Source organism: Anas platyrhynchos, chromosome 31, assembly GCF_047663525.1.
Source record: "Anas platyrhynchos isolate ZD024472 breed Pekin duck chromosome 31, IASCAAS_PekinDuck_T2T, whole genome shotgun sequence".
NCBI classification, from domain to species: Eukaryota; Metazoa; Chordata; class Aves; order Anseriformes; family Anatidae; genus Anas; species Anas platyrhynchos.
Window position 1 is genome coordinate 4,338,392 of NC_092617.1, and position 8,827 is coordinate 4,347,218.

Genomic DNA, 8,827 nt, shown 5'->3' on the forward strand with positions numbered 1-8,827 from the left:
AGGGAAGCAAAAGTTCCAAATCCTTCTGAAAGCTTGTATTGCATTTCAACCCATTGTCTTTTTAGAGGTGGTTGTGAGATAACAGACATGTGGTGCTGAGCTGCCTGTCAGGTTAAAGCACATCATGTTTGACAAACACAGTTTAAAAGCACTAATCACCCTTGTAAAAGTCATCTCCCTGCTGTTCAGAGAGGGGCAGTTGGTGATGCGTTCAGTCTGCTTCAACCACACCCCAGCAGAGACCCTGTTGCCTTGGGGAGCTGTCAGCCCTGTGGCCTTGGGGACACCTTGAGGGAGCCCAAGGGCACAGAGCAAGTGATGCCATGGTCATGTGCTGTGCTGCTGAGCTGGGCCGGGCTCATGGGCCCAAGGGGAGCTCCTGGCAAGCGCTGCAGAGAGACAGCTGTGCCCAGGAGCAGCTCCTCTGCACAGCGCAGCAGGGCTGGGGGCTTTGACCGCAGCTGGCACACAGAGAGGAGAGAAGGAGAGAGGGCTTGGAGGCACTGAGGAGCACAACAACAGAAGGCAGCGTGTGGCAGGACACATCTGCAGGCTCTTAACACCGTGAGGCTCTGGCAGCAGGGCAATGCAGGTGGGGTTGCCAGAGGGGTCTTCTACAGCTGGCACATCTGATGGCTGATAGCATCTGTCAGGATGGTTCTCACTCTTCTTGTAATTTGGACTAGGAGAAACTTTAGAGAATGGCATTTATGAATTGGCATTGCAAGAGGAAGACTGAGGCTTGGTAAGTCTGAAGAGAAAGGTTTTTTTGGATTCTCTGCTTTAAGACTCTTGTATTGGAGGGGAATCTGAGTGAGTGTGAGCACACAGCTTGTGGTCTGGTGTCTGTTAGCATGAACAGGGAAGAGATGTGGGGACACAGAACCAGTTCGCAGCAGGGCCATTGGCAGGTGGTGAGAGGGAGCTGCTGCCAGAAATGCTGCGTGAGGGAGGGCTCAGGCACCTCCCTCGGACAATCGCTGCTCTCCTCTCCCACCAGCACAGGGAAGCTGAGACCAGAACAGATGGACGGACTTGCTGTGCTCTCTGTAGTACACTCTGCACTAGAGGAATAGTATCTGTGACTCTGAGGATCCATAAGGTTTTGCTTGTAGTGCAGCAGGAATGACAGTATAGGAAAAAGAAATCACCACAGCCCTTCTCTGACATTAGGTGATTTGGGAGCAACAATTTGTTCATATCAAGAGTAGAAATAATTTGAGAATACCCCATGTTCCTCTTCACTTTTTCTATAGGTAAGAACTCTTAACTACACTGCCTACAGCAGAGTCCCCTGCTCCCAGGGACACCCTCAGGCAGCAACAGTAAGAGCTCCTGAAATGGACCCACCTAATCTCTGCTTAATAGGCCAAAACTGAATCATATCTTATCATATACTTTTGTTGTGCCTTCTTACTGCCTTCTCCCTCCTTGGACAGGACCCCATGTCGAGAAACAGCAGATGTCCAACATCAGCTCAGTGAGTGAGTTCCTGCTCCTGGCATTCGCAGACACGCGCGAGCTGCAGCTCCTGCACTTCGCGCTCTTCCTGGGCATCTACCTGGCTGCCCTCCTGGGCAACGGCCTCATCCTCAGTGCCATAGCCTGCCACCACCGCCTCCACACCCCCATGTACTTCTTCCTCCTCAACCTCGCCCTCCTCGACATGGGCTGCATCTCCACCACTCTGCCCAAAGCCATGGCCAATGCCCTCTGGGACACCAGGGCCATCTCTTATCAAGGCTGTGCTGCCCAACTCTTTCTCTTTGTTTTCTTGGTTGTAGCAGAGTATTGTCTCCTCACCATCATGGCCTATGACCGCTACGTTGCCATCTGCAAGCCCCTGCACTACGGGAGCCTCCTGGGCAGCAGAGCTTGTGCCCAGATGGCAGCAGCTGCCTGGGGCAGTGGCTTTCTCACTGCTGTCCTGCACACGGCCAACACATTTTCCCTGCCCCTCTGCCGAGGCAATGCTGTGGACCAGTTCTTCTGTGAGATCCCCCACATCCTCAAGCTCTCCTGCTCAGAGGCCTACCTCAGGAAAGTGGGTGCACTTCTTTTTAGTTTGACTTTAACATTTGGTTGTTTTATTTTCATTGTGATGTCCTATGTGCAGATCTTCAGGGCAGTGCTGAGGATGCCTTCTGAACAGGGCTGGCACAAAGCCTTCTCCACGTGCCTCCCTCACCTGGCCGTGGTCTCCCTCTTTGTCACCACTGTCCTGTTTACCTACCTGAAGTCCCCCTCCATCTCCTCGCCATCCTTGGACATGGTGATGGCAGTTCTATATTCGGTGGTGCCTCCAGTATTGAATCCTCTCGTCTACAGTATGAGGAACCAGGAGCTCAAGGAAGCCTTGTGGAAATTGATGTCTAGATGTGTTGCAGGAGAATAAGTGGTCAGTCTGCTTCTGCAGATGAGTCATAATGTTACTTGTTATAGGAACGGCCTATAGACTGTTTCTTTTTATTTGTGTGCTTGTGTGCAATTTTATTACTCAATTTCCTTAGTTTTAGTTCGGTTAATGTTACCGACTAAAATGATATTATTCATCCCAATTCCACTTAAGTATGTAGTTTTAAAGTCTAGCTTAGCAACTATACAAAAAGAGCCCGTCTATCTGTGAACTTAAGGAAGGAGTCTGCACTGCCGTCTTATTCTGACATCCTTCCTCTGAGACCAGGCCTGGCTCTGCAGGGGCAGTGCCCATGTGCAGGGGTGCAAAGGAAAAGAGTCCCATCCCAGCAGCACGGCCAGGGAGCACCAGCGCTTGGGGCATGCAGAGCTGCTCTCTTGCCAATGCTGCCCTCTCCTGCTGAGCGCTGCTGGTGGGGTCAGGCCCGGCTGCTCCTGGAGCTTGGTGCCAGTGCTGCTGTGGGGCTGTGCTGGGACTGCAGGCAGGGACAGGCAGTGGGCACGGCAGTGGCACAGCTGGCCTCCACTGCAGCACTTCCCTCCTAAGGGGGGATCTCCTCCGAGGTGGACTGACCAGAGCTCAAGTGCTCAGTCTGGTGTGAGCAGGCAGAGGAGAGCTCTGCAGCCCCAGGGCACACAGAAGCCCCAGCAAAGGAGCCTGGTGAGTGATTCCTTGCAGCCCTGAGGCAATGTCAGTGACCCCATGAGCTGGGTCTGCCTCCCAGCCAGCCCAGCACGGCCCTGCAGAGTGCCCCCCTGCCCCGGGCACCACAGCCCCCTCGCTCTGCAGAGCAACACTTCTGGTTGTCATGTCAGAGATCTCAAATTTTGACTAAATTCATACCTCATAGCTGTTTTTAGTTTTCTCCTTAGGGGTGGCTACTGCCTCCACGATGCCTGAAGTGAGGTAAATCCTGCATCAGGGCCTGTGAGATGTTAACCTGGATCCTTGGGAGTCATTCTGGAACCAACGCTTGTATATAGGATGTACATTTTTGTAGAGGTGCAGCGCTGATGGGCACATGCAGAATGCTCCTAGAGAACTTTGTGCCCTTTTCCCTACTGACTACAACACCACTTCTGTCTCAGGAACAGAGTAGTCGGCAGAGTGAGACAGCTACTCTGAGACCATGAAAGCCATCAGAAAGCTGATCCCAATAAGAAAACCAATATGAGGATGACAGGAGAAACCTGGCCAGAAGAGAAGTGAGATTTGGGGGAGGGAAGAGGAGCTTGGGAAGCAGAAATTAACGATTTTGTAGAGGTAAGAGCTTTCACGTAATATTGATGGTGCTTTAAGACTGGCTTAAAACACTCATGTAAAACCCTCACCCTATTTTGACCAGTAACCCTAATCCCAAAACCTGAACGTTGCTTCAACACCTTGACAGAAACCCACTGCAGTAATACCTGACCTCAGAGTATCCCTTCAAGCAGAACTCAGCCCATAGCCCTTTTCCTTACCTTTACTCTCTTGCTCATCCTAATCCCTTCCCTTAACACTATCATTAAAACACTTTCTTTAACCCTAGACGACTTCTTGGCAGACATAAAGAAATCCATAAACCACGAAGCTTGTCCATACCCCAGCCACAGACCTGACACCCTATGCAGGTCCATACCCCAGCCACAGACCTGACACCCTATGCAGAACACCAAATCCTCCCAACAAACCGTTGCTTAAACTCTAACCCAGAAATGTGAGCCCTAGTTGAAGGCCAGTTGGCACGTGACTTTGGGCAACCTAATCTAATGGAAATTGTCCCTGTCCATAGAAGAAGGTTTGACTAGGCGATCACAGAATCACAGAATCATCTAGGTTGGAAGAGACCTCCAAGATCACCTAGTCAATCGTCTGACCTAACACTAACCTGTCCTCCGCTAAACCATATCACTAAGCACTACAACTGAACATCTTTTAAAGACCTCCATGGATGGTGACTCCACCACTTCCCTGGGCAGCCCATTCCAATGCCTAACAACCCTCAAGAAAAGAAGTTTTTCCTAATATCCAACCTTAACCTCCCCTGGCACGACTAGCCCATTCCCCCTCATCCGGTCACTGGGCACATGGGAGAACAGACCAACCCCCACCTCGCTACAGCCCCCTTTGAGGTAGCTGTAGAGAGCAAAAAGGTCACCCCTGAGCCTCCTCTTCTCCATGCTGAACAATCCCAGCTCCCTCAGCTGCTCCTTGTAAGACTTGTTCTGGGTTACACGCCCCAGAGTAGTGTCAGGCACAATGCAATTCTTTTTGCCTTCTGCATCTACAGCACAGGAAGTAGGACTGCCCTACTCTATTGACTGGACAATAGAGTAGGGTAAAAAAAGAAAACGTCTTTACTTTTCATCCTGAGATTTCTACAGAAGACCCAAGACAGACCATGGATGACCAGGTACCTACTAATATTTAATCTGAATTTCTCTGGTTCCAATGGTCATTTCAATTTTAATTTATTTTATTTTATTTTATTTTATTTTATTTTATTTTATCCCCCCCAAAAAACACGTGACTTGTTTTAGAAAGGGTTTCATGTGCTGGGCTGGGCTGCAGTTACAGGGGCAAATACCCTTGCAGCTTCTTGGCTAGACACAGCCAAGCCTTGTGCCTGCTGCTGCCCACTCATGGACTTGAACAGAAGGGACAGGACAACCCATCTGGGGGCCTTCTTTCTGCCTGGGTCCTCCTGGCTCTGGAGGCAGAGGGGATCCCCCAGTCAGCATGCCAAGCAGGTGCCTTCTGCTGGCCTAGCAGGGCCACTGCCAGATGTCAGCCCAAAAGTGCAGATCCCAGGGAGAAGTCAAGGCTGACCTGACACCTCCAGACACAAGTGACCTCCCAGTCCCTTTCTGTGACACATTCCTGCTGCTGCCCTATCAAGTGGAGAGACAGAAGTGACCTCACAGTCCCTGCCACAGTCACATTCCTGCTGCTGGGGCAGGAGATCCTGAGGCAGAGCTGAGCTCCTCAGAGCATTCCCACCCATCTCCTCCTTGCCCACAGGCCCACAGGCTTATCAGATCAGGGTGAGCAGGAGATTAAAGATGAAGTGAAGCAGCTATAGGCTGTGTTTTGGCTTGAAGGGATACTTTGAGGTCAGGCATGAGGGTAGTGGATTCCTGTCTGGGTGTGGAGTAATATTTAGCTTTGGGGATGAATGTCACTGGTTAAAATAGGGAAGGGCTTTACATGACTGTTTTAAGCCAGTGTTGCAACAGAATCAACATTGCCTGATTGTTCTAAACTCACAGAAATCATTAATTTCTGCTGGCCAAATTCCTCTTCCCTCTCTCAAATCTCACATCTCTCCTGGCCAGGCTTCTCCTGACTTCCCCATATCAGTCATCTTCCTAGGGGCAGCTTTCTGATGGCTTTCATGATCTCAGAGTATCTGCCTCACTTCTGTTGGCTACTCCTTTCTTGAGACTGACATGGCACCTAAGTCAGGATGATGAAGAACACAAAGGCTGTAGGTGAACCCTGCACAATGTTCCCAACAGTTCTTGTACCTCCCCAAAATTTTGTTTCCTGCCTCCAACTTTTAGATACAGAATGGCTTCTGTGCACCCAGGCTATCTTCTTCTGAACCCTCATGCAGTTTGCCCCAAGTGTCTTGGACGCAGTGGCCCCCTCTGTGTAGAAAACTGAAAGCAGTCCTAAAGGATGACTTCAGGCAAAAGCTGACACCTCTGACATGACAACCCCTATCCAAGACCTCTTCCACTATGGGGCCTACCAGGTACTTAGAAAGAGCCGATCTCAGAAACTACATGCACAGCAAGTGCCTTCTGCTGCCCTACCATGGACACTGGCAGATGTGAGCCTAAAGGCACAGATCTCAGCCAGGAGTCAAGGGTGACCTGTCAGCTACTTCAGAAAGAGCTCAACTCACAGGCCATTTAACAGCCATTCGCTTCCTGCTGGACTTAGTGCTTCTGAGGCACCACTGAGCTTATAATACCACACCTACAAAACACCCCCTTTTTGGGCCAGGACCTGCCCAGGTAGAAGTGATGAAACAGCAGATGTCCAACATCAGCTCAGTGAGTGAGTTCCTGCTGCTGGCATTCACAGACACGCACGAGCTGCAGCTCCTGCACTTCGCGCTCTTCCTGGGCATCTACCTGGCTGCCCTCCTGGGCAACGGCCTCATCCTCAGCGCTGTAGCCTGCGACCACCGCCTCCATACCCCCATGTACTTCTTCCTCCTCAACCTCGCCCTCCTCGACCTGGGATCCATCTCCACCGCTCTGCCCAAGGCTATGGCCAATGCCCTCTGGGACACCAGGGCCATCTCTTATCAAGGCTGTGCTGCCCAACTCTTTCTCTTTGTTTTCTTGGTTGTAGCAGAGTATTGTCTCCTCACCGTCATGGTCTACGACCGCTACGTTGCCATCTGCAAGCCCCTGCACTACGGGAGCCTCCTGGGCAGCAGAGCTTGTGCCCAGATGGCAGCAGCTGCCTGGGGCAGTGGCTTTCTCACTGCTGTCCTGCACACGGCCAACACATTTTCCCTGCCCCTCTGCCGAGGCAATGCTGTGGACCAGTTCTTCTGTGAGATCCCCCACATCCTCAAGCTCTCCTGCTCAGATGCCTACCTCAGGAAAGTGGGTGCACTTCTTTTTAGTTTGACTTTAACATTTGGTTGTTTTGTTTTCATTGTGTTGTCCTATGTGCAGATCTTCAGGGCAGTGCTGAGGATACCTTCTGAGCAGGGCCGGCACAAAGCCTTCTCCACGTGCCTCCCTCACCTGGCCGTGGTCTCTCTGTTTGTCACCACTGTCCTGTTTACCTACCTGAAGCCCCCCTCCATCTCCTCGCCATCCTTGGACATGGTGATGGCAGTTCTATATTCGGTGGTGCCTCCAGTATTGAATCCTCTCATCTACAGTATGAGGAACCAGGAGCTCAAGGAAGCCCTGTGGAGATTGATGACTTAATGTGTTTCAAGAGAAGAAGTGCTCAGACTGCTTCTGCAGATGAGTGTTAATGTCACTTATTATAGGAACAGCCTATATTCTGTTCCTTTGTGTTTGTGTGTGTGAATTTTATTAATGGATTTCCTTAGTTTTAGTTTAGTTAATGTTACCCACTAAAATGATATTGGTCATCCCAATTCCACTTCGGTATGTATTTGTCAAGTCTAGCTCAGCAACTGTACACAAAGAGACCTGTTCTGGCTCTGCAGGGGCAGTGCCTGTGTGCAGGGGTGCAGAGGAAAAGAGTCCCATCCCAGCAGCACGGCCAGGGAGCACCAGCACTTGGGGCATGCAGAGCGGCTCTCTTGCCACTGCCGCCCTCTCTTGCTGAGCCCTGCTGGTGGGGTCAGGCCCGGCTGGTCCTGGAGCTTGGTGCCAGTGCTGCTGTGGGGCTGTGCTGGGACTGCAGGCAGGGACAGGCAGTGGGCACGGCAGTGGCACAGCTGGCCTCCACTGCAGCATTTCCCTCCTAAGGGGGGATCTCCTCCAAGGTGGCCTGAGCAGAGCTCAAGTGCTTGATCTGGTGTGAGCAGGCAGAGGAGAGCTCTGCAGCCCCAGGGCACACAGCAGCCCCAGCAGAGGAGCCTGGCGAGTGATTCCTTGCAGCCCTGGGGCAATGGCAGTGACCCCATGAGCTGGGTCTGCCTCCCAGCCTGCCCAGCACAGCCCTGCAGATTGCCCCCATGCCCCGGGCACAACAGCCCCCTCACTCTGCAGAGCAGCACCACCAGCTGGGGTTGGGGTTCAGGCTGGGGCTGGGAGGGTGCTTCCCCTGAGTGTCTTCTAGGCTGGCTTCAGGCTTCTGGATGTGAGTGTGATCCTCACTGTGCACAAGGACCTGAGAGGCTGCCAACAGACATGGGGCTGGAACATTGCCTGCAAGGTCCCTCCTGCCCTAGCACCACCCAGGACTGGCACAGAACTGGCTCCTGAGTGTCAGAGAGGCTGGGAGCCCAGCAGGTGTGCCATGAGCTTGGAGGATCACAACCAGATCACTTTTTACCCGGGCAGGTCCTGGCCCAAAAAGGGGGTGTTATGTAGGTCTCTACAGATACCTTAAAGGAGGCTGTAGAGAGGTGGGGGTTGGCCTGTTCTCCCACGTGCCTGGTGACAGGACAAGGGGGAATGGGCTAAAGTTGCGCCAGGGGAGTTTTAGGTTAGATGTTAGGAAGAGCTTCTTTACTGAAAGGGTTGTGAGGCATTGGAACAGGCTGCCCAGGGAGGTGGTGGAGTCACCATCCCTGGAAGTCTTCAAAAGATGTTTAGATGTAGAGCTTAGGGATATGGTTTAGTGGGGACTGTTCGTGTTAGGTTAGAGGTTGGAGTCTATGATCTTGAGGTCTCTTCCAACCTAGAAATTCTGTGATTCTGTGATTCTGTGTGGTATTACAAGTTCAGTGGTGCGTCAGAAACACTAAGTCTAGCAGGAAGC

General features: G+C 51.8%; 2 protein-coding genes across 2 annotated transcripts; both read left to right on the top strand.

Annotated features, from left to right (window-relative positions):
* Positions 1–1,462: 1,462 nt before the first annotated feature.
* Positions 1,463–2,395, top strand: LOC139999996 (olfactory receptor 14C36-like). The gene has a single exon (XM_072029682.1). The coding sequence runs from the start codon at positions 1,463–1,465 to the stop codon at positions 2,393–2,395; it is 933 nt and encodes a 310-aa protein (XP_071885783.1).
* Positions 2,396–6,441: 4,046 nt separating this feature from the next.
* LOC140000074 (olfactory receptor 14C36-like) lies at positions 6,442–7,356 on the top strand. Its single transcript, XM_072029806.1, has one exon. It carries the CDS (start codon positions 6,442–6,444, stop codon positions 7,354–7,356), a length of 915 nt encoding a protein of 304 aa, XP_071885907.1.
* Positions 7,357–8,827: the final 1,471 nt, after the last annotated feature.

Coding starts and splice junctions, on each gene's coding strand:
- LOC140000074 (XM_072029806.1), top strand. CDS start 6,442: ATGTCCAACATCAGCTCAGTGAGTGAGTTCCTGCTGCTGGCATTCACA.
- LOC139999996 (XM_072029682.1), top strand. CDS start 1,463: ATGTCCAACATCAGCTCAGTGAGTGAGTTCCTGCTCCTGGCATTCGCA.